Below are 26,823 nucleotides of genomic sequence, written 5' to 3'. Positions count from 1 at the left end.
TGCCCACCATAGTTGAACAGACACATACTCAGGAGGTGTCGGGGAGGTCAATCAACTTAATTCTATTTCTACCTGTTTTTGGGTTGTAAAAAAAAAAGTGAACCCTCAACTCACTAAATCAAAGGAAGAACATGAAAACGTTAAGCAGGTTGTGTCCTTTGTAGGAATTGTACCTAGAATTCCAGTGCTGCACAACAGCGCATCGAAAAAAAAAAAACCCTAAATATTTTTCTCCCTCCTGGCCAAGATATCTACATGAAAGTAGACCTCCAGTAAATATAATTGTAAAGAAAGGAGGTAAGTAATGTTTTCTGCCCTTTCTGAGATAGGTTCTCAGAAAATTATGCCCAGAAGCATAGTGGTCTGTTTTGGCCCCTGCTGTTTTATAAATGGAATCAATTGATGCAATAGAGGTCTATGGAGTGGCTAATTGTAGCAGAGATAAGAAGTGGAAAGCGCACAGACCTTTACCACATTGACTTAACAGTATCACTGCATCCCAGGTAAGGTTTTCTGAGAGCCATATCTCAGAAAGAACAGCATGGCGGTATGTGTAATTAACATTACATTTACCTCCTGCTGTCCACTTTAAAGTAGAACTTCAAATCCTTTCCTAGGGAGATATCCTTTAATCTGCAATTCTCTACAAACCGCTTCCGTAAATAGTAAAAACATTTATACTATGATTGTTTTGCCGATCGTAAATTGGGTCTTTTTGCTTGTATAGTACAATCTATTAAGTTCACAATTGCCATATTACATATAAATATTTACACTCCTCTATCCATGACAGTATTTGCCATGTAAACGTGACTCACTAATACCTAGGGTTTCCCTCCTCTCTGTGATTATGTTTGCTCTCTAACCCTTGAATTTCTTGTCTGAGCCTTTGATCTAAAAAAACTGTGTTGGAGAGCTGATGAAAAAGAGAAATATTGGAAGATGCCGAAGTTAATTTATAATGCATGTACAGGGAGCCAAAGAAATGGTGATCTATGACTGCATCCTACAAGCTTGTTTTCAGCAGTTCCAGGTTTTTTTTCTGTTGTTATTTATATGGTTTTATGTATGGTTTTTAATAGAAATAAATATTTGTATGCTGCTTGTGATAGATTTTCTAGAGTCATTAGTGCACTGGGATGTAAAGTCAATGCAATGTATCGTCATTATTGTGCATACGTTCTAATCGCTCTGTCTTACAGCTATAGAGCTGAGCATCCAGAAGCCAGAGGGCACCTGAGCGAGGCACTCACGGAGGACACTGGAGTAGGCACCAGCGTTGCAAGCAGTCCCCTGCCCCTTACTACAGGAAATGAAAGCTTGGACATCACGTTGGTCAGGCATCTGCAATACTGCTCTGAGCTCATTAAGGTGAGATGGGAGTACGCTTAAAGTGGTTGTAACCGAATGACCAGCTTCTGTCGGACCGGCTGCCGTACACACGGCCGATATTCCGCCCATGTGTACTAGGCTTTACATATACCCAGTGAAGTGACAGGCCTCAGGTGATACTCCGAAATTAAACAAATCCTCCTACATAAGTTTTATTTGTCTATCCGCAGTCTTCTCTACAGCTCTTCAAAATAATGAATTTTTAAAGTTTGAGAGTTTAGAAAAAGGGGACGAAGAGCAGAAGTCACACACTGCAAAACTCAGTGAGGAGAGTTTTGAGAGCTGATTGGAGGGGAGAGACACCCCCCCTCCATACAGCTCACAAGAACAGAGCTGAAGCTGTAACTCTGCTGGAGCTCCCTCCCCTGTCGCCATTTATCTCTTGGTGTCAGGAAAACTTGTCAGAAGTGATACATGTTAGCAGCAGACAGAAATGACACTTAGTGCTCCTAACTGAGACAAGTACACACTATGGAGGGATATTGGCACCATAGTGCATCTCACAGTCCAACTTGGGAGTGAACAGGAGAAGGTGGCTATGCTCTTACATACAGTGGGACCATGGAGAAAGAACATAGCCACACTCCAACAGAAAGTCAGATCATAGCAAATAAAAATAAGGAATGTGGAGATGTTTGCAGGGTGCAAGCAATAGAAGGTACTTATTAAAGTTAGGAATATGTACTTTGAGTTTAGAACTGATGCAGCAGCTTATTAATGTATTAAAACTCTAGTGATTGAGTGAATAGGTCCATAGAAAGTGAGTTTTAACGTTTTTAGTTCAAATAAAAGTAAATAAGTACAATTTAAAAGGAAGGTTGTATGATGGTTTGTTTTTTTCTATGGGACCGAACAACATTCATAATTTATATGTTCAAATCTCAGAAACATGACTGAGCAGAAGTTGAGATAACCTTTGCTTTAGAAAGGTAGAATTTGTATCTGTTTACCCAAAATAAAGCACTGCCTGCAGCCACTTCAAGCACTTTTGAGATGAATGTAGCACAACAGTTTGTTGTTTATGGTGAAGATGATTGTTGATAGGATTGTCAATGTACAGCACTCGTGGAAATATCAGGTCATCTAACTTGGCTCTGGGGTTGGGCCATCCAAACTAATAAAACTCAAATACAAAATAACAGTGAGTGCTCAGAGTTTAGAGCAGCTGGCACAAAAATAGGTGAACAACCTAATTTAAGTATATCAAAAACAGTGCAGCACATAAAATAAAAGTGCATTAAAAATTCATGCATTTTTCAAAATTCATACAATCAGAGGTATGTAGCACCCTTGTCCTAAAACAGGGCTGCAGGTAAATTTAGCTGTGCTGAGTGGTAGCTAGCCTGGCTAATTTGTAGGTTTTATGGATCAAATGGGTTTCTTCCTACCTACACCTGTTTCAGCTGTGGCTGCTCCCTTTTGTCAGTAGGTGGCACTGTCGCCTCTGGCATTAGTATGATGAGCTACAGTAAAGTCAGATGATCTAGGTCTTCTCTCTGGGTGGGTGCATGAGAAACCGCTCCTGGCTGCTAGGCCTGAAGCCTGAGGCCTATCCAGGAGCTTCCCTGGCTGCTAGGTCTGTTTGAGGCCTATCCAAGTGTTTAAGAATTTGCAGAGGAGAGCCTGCTCAATACCTGGAAACAATTCTGAGAGGGATGGAGTTCTAGAGAAGTACCAGAGGTGACTCTTCATGGACTGGGGACCCATGAGGTGGCTGGGAGAGCTTCAAGAGAGAACTTATCCAAGAAAATTCTGTATGATGCTGTGAGTAAAGTTCAGTTACTATAGGAGACAGACTATTCTACAAAGTACAGATGTGCTGGTTAAGCATAAAGGCTCTTTTCCTGTTCTGCTGTCTGCCTTATCTCACCTTTTTGTGTGTCTGTCCGTCTACTGATCGTTACTATTTTTGACTAAGGGTGTCCTTGTGCCCTACCCCTCTCTCCCACATTTTTCCTGTTGTGAGAAAGAAATTTCTCTTTATTTAAGCATAAAAGTGACTGGTCCCCATCTTTCTACCTTGTACATCACCCGCCATGCCTAGTAACCTGCACCCCGAAGAGGAATGTCAGCCCTCCCTGCCTCTGGGGGTAACCACCAGGCATCTGGAAATTGGGGGGGGGGGTGCTACAGGTACATTAAGTGCGATACATATAAAAAGTGAAAGAATGAATGTCCATATACCAAACCCCATCCACATATGCCCTCCAAAATGGGTGATTTCCAGTGCAGCAGATAAGTAGTGCATCCACTGTATGAAACCTCCACCACAAAGACTCCACAGTTTGATGTTCAGCATAGACAAAAAGCATCCAGAGCATATCCGCCTCAGTCTAGCTCTTTTCCTGATCTTCCCTTCAAGAGAGTAACGCGTGTCCACGATGGTTTTGAATTACTCACCAAGCCTGGGGTCAACGTGGACGTGGAGGCTCTGTGAGGTGGTTGTGACTGTTTATGCTAGTGTTCATTAGCTTTCCGATGAGTGCATAGTGGTGAAGGTTTCATACACTGGATGCACTGCATATCTGCTGCTGCACTGGAAATCACGGATTTTGGAGGTCATATGTGGATGCTGTTTGATATATGAACATTCATTGAACTTTTTATATGTATAGTCGCACTCACACTTTATGGTCACTTAAAGTGTTACTAAACCCACAACAGTAAAATCAGTCTGTATATACAGTAACGCATGCTTGTTATACTCACATTTAAGGATGAGCTCCGGTGTGTTTGCACACCCCATGTGCAGAGCCCACCAGGAAGTCGGCACTGCGCTGCGCTAATCACAGGAAGTGAGACATTTCCTGATCTCTGCAACCGCGCATCGGGACAATGTCTGACTGCCTGTGATTAGCGCAGCGCAGTGCCGACTTCCTGGTGGGCTCTGCACATGGGGTGTGCAAACACACCGGAGCTCATCCTTACTCACATTGTGTAAAAAGACTGACCCTGTCTTCTCTGATCCTCCCCTTCTTCCACTGTCCCCAATTCATCTTCTGATCAGACAGAGCCTTTAGAGTCACTCTGCACATGCTCAGTTTGGTGTGTATTGCTAGAGAGTTTTTTTTTTCTTGGGAGGGTGCATGTGATCGGCACAGGACCAATCAGCACTATCCAGACAGAGGGCCAGGGGTCCTGCAGCCTCATAGAAAAGTCAGAGGTGAATGAAAACTCCTTCTACGCTTTAGCCAGACACTGATGCAAGTGACAAGACTGCTTTACACTGCTGATGAGAAAAGATATTTACCAGTTTATAGTTACTAAAATAATTGCATTTCCATGTTCTGTGTACTGTGAGAGACCAGATATAGTGAATGCTGTGTCCTGGGTTTGGTGACACTTTAATTGGCATTTCTAATATGTTTCTTTATTATCAACTTTGATTGTATGAATTTTAAATACCGGTAGTTCATGAATTTTTGATGCACTTTATTTTATGCACTGCACTGTTTTTGATATACTTAAACTAATAAAACTGTTCATACCATCTGACAGATGGACACGTCTAGCAATCAAGTGGAAACTCGCTATGATTGCTTCTTAATCTTAGGAGTGATTAAAGATACACTAGTCATACCTGAAAATAAGACCACCTGCTTTAGATTTTCACCCAGGCGTTGCCACTGTAGACGTTTATTCCTTTTGTTGGCAAACTAGTTATCTATGAACCCCTTTGCAGAAAAGGTATTCCCAAAGACATAAACTATATGCTACTTGCTGCGTCTCCGGTACTGATGGTCTGATTTATCACCGTGTACAAAGATTCTTACAAGCAATCGGTCAGATTTTATTCTGATTGCCGATACATCAAGCAGAAAGAGGAAGGGGGAAAGTGGCACAGCACACACTTTAGGAAGCAGACCCTTGTAGACACCACACTTGAGGAGCTATCTGGGAACTTGCTGCAGGCTATTACATAGAACTCTTCTTTTTTTGTGACCTTAATACAGTAGTCATGTTTCCTGGATAGCATTAGGAGCTCATTCATTGATTTCACTTGTTGCCTGGAATGTGAAATACGCACTGCATGTCTACTAGACTGATCGCATTTTTTTTTTTTTGTGTGTTTTATTATAGCAAATAATTATATCAAGTCAAGTTCTATTTGTTCTAAGAGACCTGAAAAAGAAATTAGGCAAGCAATGCCAAGTCATCAAGAGACTTTCCGACATCAGTAGAGAGAATATGGACAACACAAATTCAGTTGTAGAAGGTAAGTTATGGCTGACAGGTCATTGAAGGCCTTGATTGATGGACACTGAGCGGAGACAATTACTGTTTTCAGGAGCTGCACAGAGCAGACTAGTTTATTACATGTCTGGAAAAAAGCCCATAAAATGCAAGTGTTATAGACTGAAATGACCTCTGTTCCACACCAAAGCTTGTGAATGTCACTTCTCAGTTTAATGACATTACTAATAATAGTAGTGTAAGGTGGTGGCTTCTCTTGCCGTGACCTCAGTAATCTTATAGCTAGCAATGTAAAGCTGATCTAAAAAAAAAAAAAAAAAAAAAAGATGTTACCCACAGCAACTGCTGCAGTTCACGTTAAAATAAACAACTTAACCACTTAAGCCCGGACCATTTGGCTGGCCAAAGACCAGAGCACTTTTTGCGATTCAGCACTGCATCGCTTTAACTGACAATTGCGCAGTCCTGCGACGTGGCTCCCAAACAAAATTGACGTCCTTTTTTCCTTTTCACAAATAGAGCTTTCTTTTGGTGGTATTTGATCACCTCTGCAGTTTTTATTTTTTGCGCCATAAACAAAAAAAAGAGCGACAATTTTGAAAAAAAACGCATTATTTTTTAGTTTTTGCTATTATAAATATCCCCAAAAAATATAAAAAAAAAAACAAAACTTTTTTTCCTCAGTTTAGGCCAAAACGTATTCTTCTACATATTTTTGGTAAAAAAAAAAACGCAATAAGCGTTTATTGATTGGTTTGCGCAAAAGTTATAGCGTCTACAAAATAGGGGATAGTTTTATGGCATTTTTGTTTTACTAGTAATGACGCTGATCAGCGATTTCTGACTGCGACATTATGGCGGACACATCGGACACTTTTGGCTCTATTTTGGGACCATTCACATTTATACAGCCATCAGTATGATTAAAAATGCATTGATTACTGTGTAAATGTGACTGGCAGTGAAGGGGTTAACCAGGAGTTGGCGCTGCAGGGGTTAAGTGTGTCCTAGAGAGTGTTTCTAACTGTAGGGGGGGTGGGCTACGTCCTTCTTCTCCGTGAGACGTCCTTCTCCGTGAGACGAGAACGTCCTTCTTCTCCGTGAGACGATCGCAGTTATCCCTCGCGGATTCGCAGGGATAACTAACTCACTCACGGAGCTTGCGTTGGTCATGTGCGCACCGCCACAGCGGCACATTTAAAGGGACATACCTGTACGCCCATTTGCCTGTCTGTGCCATTCTGCCAACGTAAATGTTCGTGCGGCGGTCGGCAGGCAGTTAAAAAGAGCTTTTGGTGTAGGAGGCATTAGAACATATCATGGGGGAGGTATAGGCTTTTTCTTTGAGGAGAATCAACCTTGGGTAGTATTTAAAACTTGATTTAAAACATAATTAACTTAAAAATGGATTAACATTTTTTTTCCTATAAATATGTATAATAGTATTACCTAGACAAAGACATTATAGATTGTCTCTATGGTGGATTCGGCAGCATAGTTCTCTGCTGACTGAAAGTCCACCCGCTCTCCTGTTTACTGCTCCTATTACATCAAGCATCTCCAAGGTAAATTAAACCTGTGTGATAAATTATGTTGAATAAATCTTCAAGGTCCCCCACAACCCAAAAACAAACATTTGAATATATTGCAGATTACTGGTCCTTAGATGCAGTGGCTGCAATTTTTTATTTATTTTTTCACTTTATTTTCATTTAGTGATCCTGCCAGTAACACTTTCTATCCTAGGTTGACAATACGCACATAGATACATTCACTCTCTATCTTCAGAGCAGCAGCATTATCACCCTAGAACTGGAAGAGTGTTGGGACTACAGAATACCTACCCTCTCCGTATCTTCATAACATAGAGCAGCCTTTTGCAACCGGGGTACTGTGGCATCCTGCTTGATAAAGGCATTCAGATCAGACCAAGCTCCTGCCCCTCCATCCAACTGTACATGGGCACAGCGGGGACTCAATCAGGATAGTGAATACAAAGCAGAGGAAGGAGGAGGCTCAGTCCTGACCTCTCCACCTCCCCCTACAGTCCAGTACCTGGCAGTGCGAGAGCAGGTACAGTACTGCAGTTTAAAAAAAAGGCTGTGTGTATGTATGTATGTGAGAGTGTTAGTGCATTTATGTATGTACGTTACTCTTAATCTTGACCCGTTCATACAGGATTAGGGAACTGTTTTTTTTAGGGCTTGTTCATAATAGTGGCAAGGTCTGCCTCTCCTCTGAAAAGCAATTCATGATCAGATTGCTTTTCAGATGTATTTGGCATGCGGTGAAGAGGTGATATGTTGCCGCCTCGCTGCCTGTTTTAATCCCCTAAATGCAGGATCACTTTGTCACAACTGTGTGCAATGCAAGCGGTTGCAGCGCAGCTCCATTCACCTGGACGGCTTCATGCAGCAGCATGTGTACAATCCTAGCTGCTGCCTCTGCAGCCAAAGAGGTATTAGTTTGGGTTGGTAAAAAGGAGGCTAAGCTGCATGGTTTTAATGTGTGAATATGCTCTCTTACACGTGTGAATAAGCCCTTGGTTCACATCTGCATGCCTCCCAATTTTTTGAGATGGGAACAAGGGACATCTATCGACAAAAGTACTGTATGTAGGCATAGGACACACCCCTTGCCACGCCCCCCTAAAGCAGAATTATACAAAAAATTATTAGTTAAAGTGGAGTTCCACACAAAAATGGAACTTCCGCTTTTCGGAACCCTCCCCCCCTCCGGTGTCACATTTGGCACCTTTCAGGGGGGAGGGGGGTGCAGATACCTGTCTAAGACAGGTATTTGCACCCACTTCCGGCATAGACTCCCATGGGAGTCTATGCCTCTTCCTGTCCCTCCGCGCTGTCTCCTGGGAAACGCACAGCTCCCAGGAGATAGCGGGGACCAGTTACGATGCGCAGCGCAACTCGCGCATGCGCAGTATGGAACCGGGAATGAAGCCGCAACACTTCACTTCCTGATTCCCTCACCTAGGATGGCGGCGGGAGCTGCCGAGAACCGATCGGGTTCTCGGCGTTGCCTGCCGTCATCGCTGGACCCTGGGACAGGTAAGTGGCCATTTATTAAAAGTCAGCAGCTGCAGTATTTGTAGCTGCTGGCTTTTAATATTTTTTTTTTGGCGGTTTAGGTGGACCCCCGCTTTAAACATACAAGTCCTTTTTTTTGTACCACTACTATTCCTTTATATTGAGTTTTAACATTTACAAATGCAGCAATTTAGAAATTGGATGAAAGGTTTAGCACTGGAAAACACTTTTTGGAAAATAAAAAGTATATTTTATATACAACTATATAGACCAGACCAAAATGAGGGACAGATGAGGAAAAAAGTGGGACAGAGGGACTTTGTTCCAAATCAGGGACAGTCCCTCAAAATTAGGGACAGTTGGGAGCTATGCATCTGTGCAGCTGTGTGCTGTATGTAGGCAGCCCATTAATTTCAATGGGCTGCCCTACCCACAGAAACGCAGGTAAGGAAGTCGCCAACCCTTTTGGTCTTCCTCCTCCTCGCGTCATCGTTGCCGTCTTCTTCTTCCTCGCCGTCGCCGGTTACCCGCTAAAAAGAAAGCAAAAAAAACCACTGGTCTTATCGCAGAGCTGTGTTCCTCCATTGTTATGTTCCCCACTGTCTGGTGCCTCTTATATAGGCATGGGGCGTGGCCATCCAATGACATCATCTGGAGAGCCCGCCCCTTCTGACATCACATGTCAGAAGAGGCGGGCTCTCCGAGCAACGTCATTGGATGGCCACGCCCCATGCCTATATAAGAGGCGCTGGACAGTGGGGAACATAACAATAGAGAGACAAGGTTGGCTTTTTTTTGTTTTTTAGCGGGTAACCGGCAAGAAAGAAGAAGAAGGCAGTGACGATGAGAGACGGCGGCTCATAGCTATTTTACTAATAAAGTAATTGTCAAAAACTGGCTCTTGTTTTGTTTTACTTTTCACTGCTTTTTTGGTGAATGGGTAGTGGTACGATGTCCCGATACCCGTTCACATAGGGTGGGGGGGCCGGGATCTGGGTGTCCCCTTGTTAAAGGGGGCTTCCAGATTCCGATAAGCCCTCCACTCGCAGATCCCCACAACCACCAGGCAAGAGTTGTCAGGAAGAGACCCTTGTCCTATGCGGCCTGGTATGGTTCAGGAGGGGGGAGGGGGGCAGCGCTCGCTCTTCCCCTCCCTTTCTTGACCTGCCGGGCGGCATGCTCGGATAAGGGTCTGGTATGGATTTTGGGGGGGACCCCACACATTTTGTTTTTTGTTTTTTATTTTGCTGTGGGGGTTTCCTCCGAATCCATACCAGGCCCAAATTTTTTTTGCTGGCAATTTTTTTTTTATATTCAGCTTTCAGCGTGGAACCCCGCTGACCGCTGATGACTCATCGGTTGCTAAGGACGTGGCGGCCGGCTTCCCAGCCCCCTGCTTAGCATCCAGTTATATACTATGTTAAAATAAGAAACGCAAAACACATCCAAAACGCACCACTTGTGTTTCTGGTGCAGCTCCATTGAAGTCTATTAGCCGCAAATTGCGTGAAAAAAAGTCCCCGACCCTTTCCAAAAACGCACCAGACGCAAAACGCATAGATGTGAACTAATACCATAGGCAACCATGTTAAATGGACTGTAGTGCGTTTCTGCAAACTGCAAAATGCACTAAAAAACGCATAGGTGTGAACGTAGGGTCACAGTAATGGCAGCAGGTTGGGCACCAAGGACTTGGAATTTAGACAGGGTCAATAGTATAGTATCTCCAGCTGACCAATCTTGACATTGACAGAGCCAAGGTGGGTAAATGAAGTTGCGGAGCTGGATAGATTTGTGAAATAAAAGGAAAGTCTGTGCATAATATGTTCAGGCTTTCATAGATGGGAAAAGTTGTAGAAAACATGTACATTTTTATATGTAGCTGAAATGAAACAGGCAGGAGGTTATATCATAGTATTAGATTCTGTTAGCTTTTCTTATACACAGGCTACATTTTTATAAAAGTATAAAGGGAAAATAATTATAGATAAAGTCAGAAAGAGCTTGACACAGAACTCAACCAAAGCTGCAACCAAGAACAGTTAAGCTAGTTGTCCATGTCTGTCTTGAGACAATTATTCTCTATACCATGTACACCTTTCTACCTTCACACAGCATTTCCATTATCCATTAACCTGTTTTTTATTTGTTATGGCTTCTCAAATTTGGAAAGATGAGGTTTTGTTCAAAACCTGCTTTCCAAACTTCATATATGCACACCTCATTGAAAATCCTTGGAGTCTCTTTTTGTTCCAACTATTTATAATTAATCTGTCTTTTGTGGCTGCTTGTTTAAAAAAGAGTGTAGAGTGTAATCTTAAAGCAGTTTTAAAGCCGAAAACATTTATTATATGCAGCTTTCCGGTTCTGAGATTTGATAACTGCATTTGTTTCTTTTTGCTTTCTTTCTTCTATTTTTATTTGGTGATCCAGCCAGTAGGTCTGTTTACAACAGAAAATCTCTCTTGCAGTTTCAGGAATGAGACAATCTATGTATCACTGACAGGGGTGCTTAAAATGATCAGCTTTTTTTTTATTTATGTAAAACCTTTATCCCAAAAGGAAAAGAAAACTGTTTGCTGTAACTGATTATAACATAGCTGGAGTTCAGCTTCAATTTGTTAGTGTATTTAAATCTGTTGATATTTCTAACACTCCCCTCCCCCCTGTGCTCATTCATCCAGAGTGGGGGCACTGTAATATAAGAGATGTGTTACTGGCCAGATCACCAGGGGAAAACAGAGGGGGAAAGGCCTAAAAAAAACAAAACAAAAAAACGAAGCCGCCACCACAAAGCCTAAAAAAGATAAAAAAAACGAATGCAGCCACCACATCTACTGATTGGTAAGCTGCAATATATAACATTAGATAGACCTGGTAGAGACCTGTTGGTCCGACGCCCCGCACAGTGCACAGCCACACAAATGGTGCAGGTGGGTGGGATGGAGACGCGGGCTGGGGGGGGGGGGCGCCGCCCTTGTGCCCCTTGTGGACCAGCCGCCACTGGATGTGTTTGAAGTTGGCACATAATTGCCTGGTGTATAGCCAGTGTTCAAAGGGTATCAGCACAGTTGTATACCATTAACTGGAGTTTCCTAACCCTCTGTTGTATTTTGTATTCTGACTTACTGCGTTAGAGCTGGTACAAATAAAACTTGGTAGGTATGGGCCATGTTCTATATAGAATCATCTGTTTAATGCAGTTTTTCTTTTTTCCCTCTTAAAGTTATCTCTGGATTTCATGATATGCCGTCACTATTATCTTTTTGGATGAAATGCTCTGCACCTACCCACCTTTATCACACCACTGCTGAGAAAATGATGAAACAACTGCATGAAACATTCAGCCAAACAGTGAATGTAGAGAGCCCAGGACTTGCTGAAAAAGGTACATGCATGGGGACATTCCTTACCTGGTTTCAAAGTCATGTATAAGTTAAATTCTTGCACATGAACAAAAAAGCCACCTTTATATATGTAATTTATCTGTGGCTTCATGTGTGGTGCATCCTTCAAAAATATACTACCGTATTTTTCGCTCCATAAGACGCACCTGACCATAAGACGCACCTAGGTTTTAGTGGAGGATAGCAAGAAAAAAAAAAATATTCTTAACTAAATGGTCTCAATGTAGATATGGAAAAAAATTACAGTCTTGCAGATTGCGTAATGATTAACTGCATCTAAAAGTTCCAAGTAAAAAAGGTAGTTTATTGAATAATCAATGTGATCTTACATAGGATCTACCAACCCAGTGAGCCAGTCTCTATCCACAAGTGTGACCATGCCTGTCCTTAGATGGAAAGGTCCTGATGTGTCTCTATGCCCATCACTATCATCGTTGTAAGTGGTGGTGCGGTAGATCCAGAGACGGAGTGGATGGATAGGGGAGGAGCCATGTGCCGTCCCTGAGATGGATGTGGTAAACCAGGGGCTGTTGTGGATCTCCCCACAGTGACACTGTGCAGGGGTGGCAACTCGTGTGGACGTCACTCACTGCGCCAGAGGACAGACCAGATACCAATGGAGTGGTTGGAGAGGAGGCCTGCTCAATATTCGCTCCATAAGACACACAGACATTTCCCCCCATTTTTTTTTGGGGGGGGGGGGGGAGTATGTCTTATGGAGTGAAAAATACGGTATTCCATACCAGTAATGAAAAGGAACTTGAAAACTGATGCATTAACAAAACCTATTAATCAGTACAAAACCAATCCTAGAAAATTCACAATATCAAGAAACTTCATATAGCAACCCGTAAAACATGACAGATCTGTAATTTAAAACTTTACACTGGGGTACACCATTATTCAAGTAATGCATACTGTATATGATTAAACACTATACAAGATACAGGACAACATTGGCTGATGATCATCTCTCAAGCATGAGGTCGCTGTTGATTTCTGAAGTCTTCTAATGTAATCTGCACTAATGAGTGTGTCAGAATCTAATTTCAGCAAAGAGGTGAGTATACAAAGCCATGTGGTTAATAGAGTTGGCAAATAGCAACCCACTTCTGTGCGGTGTGTTCCATACAAAACACAAGACAGGGTGACAAAGTGTGTCATAGTTCCTTCTTCCATACACAGGAGACACATTCCCTCCATTTGTGGTCACTTGGTCACTCTGGGGTTTTATACCATCTCAGCATAATACAATATTATTCATCAAATCTTGTTATATCAGAATGTGCACATTCAAGTGGGTATACCATATTCCTCCCACTAATATATCATCCCAACATCACATATAAGGTATATCACAGTTATAGATATGTATTTGCTTCTCAGCAGTATACTGTATATACATAGTTCATCTAATAACTCAGCTGATCATCCCAGAAAGCTGACTGTGCGTACTTCATGAGGTTTGTAATTCTGGCTTTACCACATACTGCTGGGAACATACAGTAGTTTAAAACTTTGCGCCTCATTAGGCATTTTGGGGAATCCTCAGGGCTGCAAATCAACTGGGAAAAATCCCAAACACTCCCTTTAGACATAGGGGCCCCCACTGCTAAGCAAGCCTCTTTCCCACTGGTAAGAGCTAGTCAGATTAAATTCCTGGGTATCCTGATCTCCTGATATCCGGAAGATTATGTTAGGCTTAACTTGGAACCTCTTTACTTGACACTTAAGTCTAAAACACAGACATGATCCTGTCTTCCTCTTGGAGTTATGGGGCACATAACTCCATATCTTTAAGTCCATGGAATGTATACTTTTATATGGGGTACCTCCTGGCATAAACTGTCATGGCGAGCCCTAAAAAGTCCCACGAATTTGGGTGGTACAGCTCTTCCGGACCTCAGTCTGTATTATTTAGCTTCCCAACTATCCCATTTTTTTTTTCACTTTGACAAGGGCGGTAAGTAGCGTTCTATCACTGTAGTATGTTTCAACACTTCCTGTCCAGTTATTCACCTGTTCCCGATTGAGTGAGATACATGACCCTATCTAACAGAAAGGCCATAGGGGAATGATGTAAAGTTTGGGAATTAGCTACGTGTAAAGCAAATGCTTCACCTGTTCATGTCCACATACCCCTTTGGGGGTAATTCTCATCTGCCTGAACTACTTAGGGTTCCTGACTATGGGTTGTGGGTTGATAGAGGGGTCATATACTTTTTAAATGTTCTTTCTAATAGAGGTTTTAAATAATTTCAGGATCTCAAGACGAAGTTTGAATTACCCAACTCTGTTTTTCCATTATCTCCAGCTCCGCCACGTTTTACACACCCATTTTGGGGACTCCATCCCCAATCTTGATTCCCTATTCCAAATTTGATGTACTTACAGGTTCAGACTCTCAAAAAATGAACTTCTACTTTCTATACTTGCCTCCTACAACCGGCGGCCACTAACTTAGCCTATCAATTGAAAACCCGTTGGGTGGGGGAGCTGGAAGATGAAGACTGGGATGAGGTATTAGAATCCTGTAAGCTAGTCTCCCCTAAACTCTCTGACCCCCTTACCCACCTGTATATCTTGCATATAACCTACTTAACCCTTATTCATCTATCTTGGTACCGGCCACAGTATAGTTCTCTGTGCCTCAGATGTGGTGAGACCAGCAGGACTTGTCATTACCTAATATGGTCTTGTCCTGCTATTCAAGGCTACTGGACACAAGTGGTTAGGTTCTTTCACGATCGAATGGGCTCTCCACTAACCCTCTGCCCTAAACAATGCCTTTTGGGCCTTCTTCCTAATCCGGATAATGACCAACATCTTAATATTTTCCTGCAAGAAACACTTTTTATAGCCAGATTGTTGATTACAAGGGTTTGGCTCAGGACATCACCACCGGCCATCCAGAATTGAGTGGCGGACGTTAACACCACGTTGCCATACAAAAAAGTCTTATATATTCATAAAGGGTGCCCGGCTAAATATCATAAAATCTGGGATAGATGGTTGGAGCATACCTCTACATGCACAGATGATGTTTTACGATTGTGTAAATGTCTAAATTTTGGGTACAATGCACGATTTGCAACATATACTTAATTTTGCACTACTGTGAGCCACAAGCTTTCTATCGATTGGTATTATGGATGACTGCCATTATGTTACTGTAATACTGCATTGTTTGGCTATAGGTACCACATGCCCTGTTACTTTTTATTCTGCTTTGCATGAAAACATCGTTTTTTTTTTCTTTTTTGCTGTATAAATTCTATGTAGATGTATGGAAATCTACCCTCCTATTGATGTTTTTTGTCATGGTGCTTACCACACTGTTGTTCTTATATTTCTCTTTCTAATAAAAAAAGTATTCCAAAGACCACATGGCACATTATCAAACACATGCAGGGGATCCCAGCATTGCTGGGTGCACCAACACTGAATGTGCAAGTTCCGATACAGGGATTTCTTTAATAACATGGGAATGTGCTGAGATGGGACATAACCCCAGAAGGATGGACAAGTGATCACAAACGGAGGGAATATCCTATCCCCTCTGTATGGAAGGAGGAAATATAATGCTTTGTTACCCCTTGCTTGAGTTTGTTTGGAACATACCCCACAGTAGTTATTTGCCAGCTCTGTTAACCATATGGCTTTGCATATTTACCTCTTTGCTGGAATTGGAACTGCAGTTATATCCTAACACATATTTATAACTCCATTTACATTAGGCGACTTCCTGTAACCTGGGACTTGGGGGATGATTATCAGCCTATGTTGACCTGTATAACAAGTTGGATGTTTCCTGCTTTGTGTCCTATAAAGTTTAATTATATACAGCATGCATGACATAGGCTGGCCATAAACGGTTCGTACCATGTATGGGCAGGCTGAATGTGCCAAGTTGATTGATCGATCAACTGGGGTACAACCAGCCTGCCAGATTTTTTAATACGATTATATTTAGCGGCTGGTGTAGCCGCTAGCAACAATCACTGTCTTCTCCCGGCGGGGACGGGCAAATACAATGGCCCCGCGGGAGGGATTTCCCTGTCAACACTGTCTGTGTTAATGAGGGAATCAAGCTAATTTCTTTCCCGCAACCCATTGGTTGATCTGGCCAGCTGTATCTATTACAAAAGGATTTTTTAAAACATTTTGGCAAATAAATTATAAAGACTTCTTTATTACTTGCATCAACTGAAGAAAATGACAGACCTAATTTTATGTGAGTTGCATATTCACATTATATTCTTTTTATTGCCTTCCTCAAACATCCAATTGTGCAGCTTTTCTGACTTTTTCTCCCTAAATTTGATAGTCATTCCTACTGCTATATGCCTCGTATAATCTAATGGCTTGTGGTTATGTGTTTACAGGTGTAGCATGTGTGGGGAGGGGGGGTTATGAACCAAAGATAAAATGTCTTAAAAGCCTACTTATATGCACTATATGAAGGGATAAGTATAGATGGATTCAGCTGTGTGGTTAGCATGTTGGTGGATGTTCATATGGTGAGAACATAATGAATCACATTTACCTGACCTATATAGTGTACACCAGGGCTTTTTTTATATTTCTCAGAGAATAGGTGCAGGAGCGCAGCCAAACACCTTCCTCCTTCCTTCCCTGGTGAACATTTTGCGACAGTGGGAGGATCTTAAAGGGGCATTGTTAAATACCAGGAATGCAGAGTTTAGAAATGTAACGCGTACAGAGTGCTGAGCTTAGGAGAGCACTATGTACAGAGTGCAGAGTTCAGGAGTGCACAGTGCGCTGCATACAGAGTGCAGAGTTCGGAAGTGCACTGGGTTCAAAGCTTAAAAGTGCACTGCGTACAGAGTGCAGAGCTTAGGAGAGTGCTATGTACAGAGTGCAGTGCTTAGGAGAGCGATATGTACAGAGTGCACAGCTTAGGAGAGCACTATGTACAGAGTGCAGAGCTTAGGAGAGCGCTATGTAAAGAGTTCAGGAGTGCACTGCATACAGAGTGCAGGGTTCAGGAGTGCACTGCGTGCAGAGGTTAGGAGAGTGCTATGTACAGAGTGCAGGGTTCAGGAATGTGCTGCATACAGAGTGCAGGGTTCAGGGGTGCATATCTCAATGACCACATTACAACCAAAATGACACTCACTTCCCCCCAAATTGCCCCCCTTCCAAGAACAGAGCTCTCCTCCCTTCCACAAATTACCCCCCCCCCCAATCTAGAGCATACCAGAGATGGAAGTTGCTGCAGAAGAGCAGCTACAACTTACAGCAAGAGTGTCGGCTGGAAGTGAGAGCTTCAGGATGAGCTAATACTGCCAGACTAGCGTGGTTGTGTAAACCCCTGCCTTTTTCTGCTGTCATAGGGATGTGCTGGGCAGGAAGGGTTATGTGCGGCTGCCGGGAGAGGTGTGCTGTCCCATGTAAACACAGAAGCCTCCATTCTGCCACATTCTAAATGAAAAAAAGGCCCTGGTGTACACTGATGATATTCAGAATGTACAAGAAGACCGCATACTGCATTCAGATATCTGACAGTCAGAAGATCGGTTGAATGTGATTCACAGAAATTTTACTACACATCGAACACAGATGGCATCATGCATTTAACATGTTTGGGTATAGAGATCTACTAAGAAATCACTTCATACCCATACCTGTTATTGTAACATCTGTATATTTTAGGCTACTCTTGAATTCAGTGTCTAGTACAAAAAGACCTCCAACAGCCCTGATTAATCTGTTTTAGGTATTTTTGTAATGTATATCTATCCTTTTGGCAAAGTGTATATTTTTTACCATTCACAAACTTTTTCACGTTTCTTTAGTTTTCAGGAAGTTGATTGCTCAAAATCTAGACAAAGCAGAGAACATGTTGCCAGCGAATTTGTCCACAGAAATCATTACGGTTTTCCAGTATTATGATTTCTTCAGCAGCCATAATATTTCTGACCTCAAAAGCTATTTAATTCATCTTACTAAGGAAGGTATGCTCTACACGTTTTATATTTTTGTAATGTCTCTTTTAGAGGCGTAACTAGAAGCTTCAGGGCCTCGGTGCAAGAAACTATAAAGGGCCCCCTGACCTCCAGTCAGAGCCCCCATCCCCATGGCGGTGGAACACCAAGACCCTGTCGCAAGTGCGACCCTGGTAGTTCCGCCACTGGTGCCAGTATTTTTATTTTTTTTGTTTTTTTTTATTTCGTTTTTTACCAAAATATTTAATTTATTTTAAACATTTTTTATTATTTTTTACAATTTTTTGTAGCCCCGTTGTGGGGCTTTAGTGAAATATAAGGGATGTAAATAGACCTCTGATGTTTCACCTTTGAGACATAGAAAGGATATTGTGGACACAGCCCTCCATCTCCTTCTCTGCATCCTCAGCTGCACAGAATGAATGAACAGGAATAGCTCTGTACAGAGCTTCCCAATCATTCACAAATTGAAGCATAGTTAACACAGTTTACTATGCCTCAGTTATGACTGGACCGAGTCAGTGATTTCTTGCCTTCATTAAGGTAAGAAAGGAGCCAGCAAATGTCACAATTACTGCCCCCTTTCCCGCTCTCCATCCTGACAGATCCCTCGCAGCAGCCGGCGGGAGAGAGGAAGGAGGGGAGCTGGCATCTGCAGGGGATGAGGGGGCAGATAGTACACAGGAGCTTGGGGCAGCAGGAGGTGGATAGGAGGGGTGGCATGTAGAGGAACCAATCTCCTCTATTTTCCTCCTGCAGCCTTTCAGCGGCTGCAGGAGAAAAATGGAGGGGATTGGTTCCTCTATATGCCACCCCTCCTATCCAGGTGTATAGGGGGCTGCTTGGGCCCCCTGGAGCATAGGCCTAGGTCTCAATTGCGACCCCTGTATGTACACCCCTGGTCTCTCTAAATAATGAATGGACTACCCTGAACTACTAATATAAATGCCTGTTTCTAATATAAATGCCTATTTTATTACATATTAGATGTATTTTAACCTTCTAGAAAATACCTGCTTTTGTAGATGCCTGGATATTTTGTTTAAGAGAATCACCACTTAAAATATAAATCACTTTATTTCTGGTGACTCCTCCATAGGGCAACATGGCAGGAATTACTGAAACTGGGAGTTTCACTTTAATTTGCTTCTGAATCTGCTGGTGAAATCTGGTATCACTATGAAAGCATACAGATACAATTGTCCACATATTACCTATTGTATCGGAATGGTCACACCTTTATCTGCCAAATTCTGTAAACAATACTAAGCAAAGACTGATTGTGTTGGGGTGGAGAAGTCTCAGTGTTGTAAATAAAGGAGTGACAAATGGGGAGTTGAAAAAAACCCCTTTAAATAGCAGAGTTAATGCTATACAAGTCCTATGTAGTTCTTTTTACCATATTTTGATGGAAATTTTCAAACTGCTCACTGAATGCACATGATTTCTTCATTGCTGTATCAGTCCATCTTGGCATCATACAAAACAACAAATTATTGAAATTAATATATATCAAATTAAAAAAAAAAAACAAATCAAAAAGCAACATAGACCAGTTTTGTCTGATATGACTAGGTATCTGTGTATCTAAAACTGCAACTTCTTTTCACTGTATGATTTTGGAACAAAAGTTTCCAGTGTGGTTTGTTGTCTATATCCCGTGACCCTTTGACCCGTTTTCAGTTGACAGTGGGCTAAAGTCCACTATCAGCTGACGTCATTCAGCCGGTCCAGGCGCTGGATTGATCCTGACTTTACAGTCGGGATCCACCCAAATGTTTGGACCGGCAGCTGGCTCAGCCTCTCAGCGAGCTGCTGGAAGACTGAGTCAGCCCCTTCCACCCCCTCCACAGCCCAGAGCTCCAGTGAGCCATGGAGGGGCAGAGCAGAGAGCTGGTCACTGACAGTCATGGCTCTCTGCTCAGAGCAGGGCAGCTCTCAGTGTAGAGGTGGCGTGGGGGGGGGGGGACAGATCCAATGCTGTATCCACCTAGGTGAGTATGCATGTTGGTTGGTTGGTTTGTTCTTCTCTTTTAACCGTATCTGAGCACCACAAACTGAAAACGCTGCGTAAGTCATTTTCGATATTCAAAGCAAACTCATCCATTCATGTCTCAATATTTGTTTTTGTTGAGAAATCACTTTGAACCCCCCCCCCCATATCATTTCTAGCCATGGCCATCTTGAGTAAGGACAGATGATTCATGTAGCATTTACTTCCTGAAATCCATCTGCCTTTAGCTCAGGCATGCAGGCAGGAGGGTGTGCTTAGCTGAGAAAGCCATTCCTCCAGATGAAAGAAATAAAATGCCCATGAAGACCCCTGGGATGTATAAAATTGTGGTCTAGGCCAGAAACCAGGAAGCGACTGAAAAAAAAGTAAAAAAAAAAAAAAAGTTTGATTCAAGTATATTTAATATACCTTCCTTTTTACTAATGCTAGCAGCATAAGAATTAAAAATGCTGATTGAGTGAGTTTAGTTCTGCTTTAATATATGTATGGATTATTAAAGCCTGATTCCGCAGAGTATATGCTCTGATATAAAAGGTGTAATGATCAGGTGCCAAAATTTGAATTAGTCAAATCTCACATTATATATGGCTAGGTTCCCACCTGAGCATTTTGTAGCATAGACCCCAAAACGCTCAACAGCAAAAATCCCATAGTTTTTAACCACTTCAACTCCGGAAGGTTTACCCCCTTCATGACCAGGCCGGTTTTTTTTTTGCAATACTTAACTGACAATTGATACTCACCTTAACTGACAATTGATACTCACCTTAACTGACAATTGCGCGGGCATGCGATGCTGTATCAAAATAAAATTGATGTCCTTTTTTTTCCACAAATAGAGCTTTCTTTTTGTGGTATTTGATCACCTCTGCGTTTTTATTTTTTGTGCTATAAACAAAATAAAACCGACAATTTTGAAAAAAAACAATATGCTTTACTTTCTGCTATAAAACACATCCAATAAAAAAAATGTAAAAAAAATCTAATTTCTTCATCAATTCAGGCCAATATGTATTCTGCTAAATATTTTTGGTAGAATCACAATAAGCGTATATTGATTGGTTTGCGCAAAAGTTATAGCGTCTACAAACTATGGGATTTTTTGGGGAATTTTAATAAATTTTTTATTTTTACTAGTAATGGCGATTATCATCGACTTATAGTGGGACTGCGACATTGCAGCGGAAAAATGGGACATTATGTGACACTTTTGGGGATCAGTGACACCAATGCAGTGATCAGTGTTAAAAAATGCACTATCACTGAACTAATGACACTGGCAGGGAAGGGGTTAACATCAGGGGCGATAAAAGGGTTAAATGTGTTCCTAGGGAGTGCTTGCTAACGGTGTGGGGGATGGTTTAACTGTGGGAAGACAGAGATAAGTGTTCCTTAGCAGAAATCAGATCAGATCTCTGTCTTCCCTACTAACAGAACAGTGATCTGCCTTGTTTACATAGGCAGACCGCCATTCTGCCTCTGTCGGGATTGACCCGCTGATTGGCTCCCGCTGTGTCGCCAGCGGCGCACCCCGAAGTGCAGAATCACATACCTGTACGTGATTTTGCACAGTGGAGCCGCTGCCCCACAGTAAATGTACATGGAGCGGTCGGCAAGGGGTTACTAGTGCCTGTTCACACATGAGTGTAGTGTCGCTTGAAAGAGTACTGCTGCATTCACATCTCTGTGTTTTGAATTGTGGGCAGATTTGCCGCGATTTTAAATCACACTGCAATTGAAGCATGTTGCTCAAAAGTAGCGCCTGAACTTTTTTTTGGGCTTCAAGCTTCGGGTTGCCACTGCAATTTATCGCACCAGAACCGCACTGAGTATGGCATCTCAAATGTGCTTTCTGCGATTTGTCATTTACACCTTGGGGCTTTGAAATCGCGGGCAGAATTGCAGCCCACGATTCAAAATGCCGACATTTGACATGAGCTTCTTTTGAGCTACAAGCTTCAAAACTGTTTTTGGCCCAAATAGACTTTAATGGAATTGCCTGAAAAAAAAAACATGAAAAACGTGTGTATGTTCACATGCTAAAAAAAAAAAAAAAAAAAAAAGCCTGTAAAAACGACCAATTCAGCTCAAGCGTTAATGCAGCCTTACAAAAATAAATTTTTCTAACATAATGAAATCTGTTTAATAGGCTATATAGGGACCAAGATATATAAAACTAGAAGTAAAGAATAGAAAAAAGTAGAGATGTACCCATAACGTTGAACCAGATTTCTTTCTTCATTGTAAAACTAAACCAGACTGATTGCAGAAGCCATCTGTTCCACCTTTGCACCATTTTTGGCTGTAAATCTAAAGCCCCATACACACTATCAGATTTTCTGCTGATTTTTGTCTTCAGATTTACCAAAACCATGTAGTGCGAGGGCCTGACTGATTGCATGCAAATTGAAACTCCTAAGGTTTGACCTCATATTATATGGTTTTGGTAAATCTGAAGGAAAAAATCAGCAGAAAATGTGATGGTGTGTATGGGGCTTAAGCCTACGCAATGAAATGGGAACCGTTGCACAGGTTAAAATAACATATAGATTGGTAAAAAATAAATGTGAAGTCATCAATGAAAACAAATTACATTTCAGTTACACTGCTGTACAGATTTGTATGTTTTTTTATATCCCAGTGTTAGCTCTGCAGATGCTCCAGACGTCAATGGATACAAGCGTGCTGGATAAAATGACAGATTTAAATACTTGTAATTTACCTCAGTGCCAGGAATTTCTGACATCCGTTACACAGCTATCCACTGAGAACGACAAAGATGTCAATCAAGCACTGGCCTTACTTTCATCTGCTGCTTCCACATCAGATGAGTTCACAGAAAATGTGAGTAGTAAAGTCTGATAAATGTCAGAGATGCCGAGGAGCATTAGTTGTTTGTAGCGATTATAATGTTTAAAAAAAATTGTTGGGAACTATTATTTTATACAATGCTAAAGATCATTATCATTACACAAAGTTTCCAAGTTAGGAAAGCCTGCTTTATCCAAATTATTTATTCATTGAAGCTAAAGGTAAATCCCAACTCATTCATGTTCTCTAAATTTTGCAAAAGTGCCCAAACTACTGATTTATTGACTTTTTACACTCTGTGGACAGACTTCTGTAGTATCAGCTAAGACAGCTTTCATAGGGAAACATTGAATTTCACATGTCATCCAACTTGAGGTCTCACAATTCGCATCCTATGTCACCAATCCTTGGATCCTTGGTTCACCAGTGTAAGTAGTGCACAAGCCTAGTGATAATTGTCTCAAACACCAAGCACAATGCATTGTGGGATGGGGAGAGAACATGCATGTTTACTCCTATTCATGACTAACCCGGGCAGGCATGGAAATGGCAGTACATGGCACCAAAGGATACCTCATATAAAGCTGCAAGCTTACTTTTATTAACGGCATATGATAGGAGCACTTTAATTAAAGGTAACCACCAATTTATTTTCTTTCCTGGATCAACCAAGCTCTAAGCATAACTTAGCCAAAACTTCGGAGATCAAATCCGAAGTGTTCAGATAATATGAGGAAACTATAAAATTCAGCACACCCACACACATATTTTGGCAGTACGCCTAGGCTACAAAGGAATTTTGCTATCCAACGGTGGTATAAATGCATGAGAAGAAATTGATCGAGCACACCAAGTAGATTATGATCAATATTTGCATAACTTTATCTAATCTCATTTAAATGAAAATTATCACAAAACTGATCAGTGCTCTGGACTTTGGAACATGTGATAAGACAGGGGTTATAAATCAAAGAATAATGTATCAATTTCCTTGATAAAGAGTCCTTACCATTATATTGGTAGACACCTGTATGACACTGAATCTATACCCATTTTGTTAGTGCACTGTGTGTGTTGTTATGGTCTGTCTATATGTCCCCTTTCACATGGGTGTTCTGTCTGTCTGTTTTTCATCCATCTGTTGACGGATCAAAAACGGACATCAATGCATCGCTATGGAAAAATGGATGTAAATGGATGCGTTTACATCCGCATCCGTCAACATCCGTTTTTTGAAACATTTAAGGCCTCTTTCACATGAATGATCCGTTCAGGTCCGCCTGTCAGTTTTTTAGACCTCTATGGAGCGTCGGATGTCAGCGGTGACATGCGACCCGCTCCGATCCGAAAAAGTGTAACAGAGGAAAAACCTACTTTTCCATCCGTTATCGGATCGGGTCACGACGGACTCTATGGTCCGTCATCATCCGATCCCCCATAGGGGAGAGCGGCGCTCTGACAGGTCCATCGCTGCACAGTGTGCAGCGACGGACCTGTCATCTTCCTGCTCAGCGGGGATCGGTGGAGCGATCCCCGCTGAGCAAGCGGATGTTCACGGGGCGGACCATCACGGATCCGTCCCGTGTGAAAGGACCCTAAGGGCTCTTTCACACTGGGCAGATCAGTGATGATCCACCCCGTGAACACCCGCTCCGCCGATCCCCACTGAGCAGGAAGATGACAGGTCTGTCGCTGCACACAGTGCAGCGACGGACCTGTCAGAGCGCCGCTCTTCCCTATGGGGGATCGGATGATGACGGACCATAGTGTCCGTCGTCACCCGATCTGATACGAAAACGGATGGAAAAGTAGGGTTTTCCTCTTACACTTTTCGGATCGGAGCGGGTCGGATGTCAGCGGACATGTCACCGCTGACATCCGACGCTCCATAGGGATATATGTATGTCCGTTTTTCATCTGAAAACGGAAGGATGAAAAACGGACATACAGACTCCCCGTGTGAAAGAGCCCTTAAGCCCCGTTTTTGCATCCTGTTTTTGCATTGGTAGTGGATGTAAAAAAAACTAATGTAAAAACTAATGTAAAAACTGATGAAATACTGATGAAATGCTGATGAAATGCTGATGAAATGCTGATGAAATGCTGATGAAATGCTGATGAAATACTGATGAAATGCTGATGAAATACTGATGAAATACTGATGAAATACTGATGAAATACTGTGATGAAATACTGTGATGAAATACTAATAAAATACTGATGAAATACTGATAAAATACTGATGTAAAAACTGATAAAATACTGATGTAAAATACTGATGTAAAACTGATGTAAACTGAATCTGTTTTTTCTTTGAAAAAAGTGATTGAACTCATAAAATAAATGGAAGGCCTATGTGAAAGGACACTATCTTTGTGTATCTCAAAAGATAGCAGATTTTCCACTAACCTAGAGGCCTGGCATTTAATGATTTGGTTTGCCCTGATGTTTAGGTATGTTTTGGTTGTGCCCTGATGTTTAGGTATATCTTATGTCTGCGAGAGGTAGTCACAATTTAACAGATTCAGATGTAATAAATCACATATCCTCATAGATACAGAGCACCTTATTTTTGGGATGTCTCGTGGTATCAACTTGGGGTCCTTTCACACGGGACGGATCCGTGATGATCCGCCCCGTGAACATCCACTTGCTTAGCGGGGATCACTCCGTGGATCCCCGCTGAGCAGGCAGATGACCGGATCGGGTGACGACGGACTCTACGGTCCGTCATCATCCGATCCCCCATAGGGGAGAGCGGCGCTCTGACAGGTTCGTCGCTGCACAGTGTGCAGCGACGGACCTGTCAGAGCGCCGCTCTCCCCTATGGGGGATCGGATGATGATAGACCGTAGAGTCCGTCGTCACCCGATCCGGTCCGAAAACGGATGGAAAAGTAGGTTACACTTTTTCGGATCGGAGCGGGTCGGATGTCAGCGGACATGTCACCACTGACATCTGACGCTCCATAGAGGTCTATGGAGGGTCCGTTCAGGTCCACCTAAAAAACTGACAGGCAGACCTGAACGGATCGTTCATGTGAAAGAAGCCTTAATCTTTCTTAGGCCCCTTTCACACATGCTGACTGTTTTTCATCAGTTCAGTCGCGCTATTTAAAAAGAAAAAAGGGATGATGTTTACATTCGTTTTTCATCAGTTTTTTACATCAGGCAGCTAGAGTCCACTTCCCGCCCACCCAACGTGATATGACTTTGCAGACTTTGAATGGTGATCAGTGGTGTATCTAAGGTATGGCAGCCATGGCAGGCAAGTGCCATGGGTGACATGGGGGGGGCGTCAAAAAAGCCACCCTCCGCACATAAAAACCCCCACCCGTCCTCCTGGACTAATGTAGCCCCCGGCGCTGCGGCCGGCCTGCTGGAGCGGGGCGCCGGTGTTTTGTCAGATAGCCACTACCCGGCCTGGGCTGTTGGGCTCGGCTTAGGCTGAGGGAGGCTCTGTCAGCAGGGAGGGGCGGGCCGGGAGCTCCACTGACGCTCTGACCCTGCCCCGCCCCATGTAGTCTTTGTGCTCAGAGCAGAGTGGGAGCACTGAGATCGCCTCTCCTGGACTTCTGAGAGCCCCGTCCTGGACCACAAAAATCACCGCTCCTACTGCAGAAAGCCCCACCCCCGGACCTCTGAGAGCGAGAGGTGAGCCCGGCTAGCCAGGTAGGTCTTTCTGCCAATATAGACTGCCTGTAGACTCACTGTTACGCTAAACCCTCCCTGACAATAATGTTTACCCCCTGTATAGCTGTGCATTGCTGAAATTTAGAATTTTAAAAATGGCTACTTGATCATCTCCTGTAGTCGCATCCGCAGTCTCTGATTATTTCCTGTAGTCGCATCCGCAGTCTCTGGTCATCTCCTGTAGTCGCAATCACAGTCTGGTCATCTCCTGTAGTCGCAATCACAGTCTGGTCATCTCCTGTAGTCGCAATCGCAGTCTGGTCATCTCCTGTAGTCACATGCGCAGTTTCTGGTCATCTC

The 26,823-nt window shown here is 42.6% G+C and overlaps 1 protein-coding gene across 4 annotated transcripts in view; it reads left to right on the top strand.

Annotated features, from left to right (window-relative positions):
- The window catches only part of RIPOR2 (RHO family interacting cell polarization regulator 2), a 233,411-nt gene that overhangs the window by 168,066 nt on the left and 38,522 nt on the right, over positions 1 to 26,823 (top strand). For 3 of the 4 annotated variants that reach the window (XM_073631167.1, XM_073631169.1, XM_073631168.1), the window contains 5 exons: positions 1,203 to 1,371; positions 5,473 to 5,608; positions 11,857 to 12,018; positions 17,857 to 18,015; positions 22,662 to 22,864. In XM_073631167.1, the coding sequence (XP_073487268.1) occupies positions 1,203 to 1,371; positions 5,473 to 5,608; positions 11,857 to 12,018; positions 17,857 to 18,015; positions 22,662 to 22,864 (829 nt within the window). The remainder of the gene's footprint in view (positions 1 to 1,202; positions 1,372 to 5,472; positions 5,609 to 11,856; positions 12,019 to 17,856; positions 18,016 to 22,661; positions 22,865 to 26,823) is intronic. The other variant, XM_073631170.1, reaches the window with a different exon arrangement.

Source organism: Aquarana catesbeiana, linkage group LG05 (assembly GCF_042186555.1).
Source record: "Aquarana catesbeiana isolate 2022-GZ linkage group LG05, ASM4218655v1, whole genome shotgun sequence".
Classification (NCBI taxonomy): Eukaryota; Metazoa; Chordata; class Amphibia; order Anura; family Ranidae; genus Aquarana; species Aquarana catesbeiana.
Note: the sequence above shows the minus strand (reverse complement) of the source record. Positions and strands in the feature narration are given on the sequence as shown.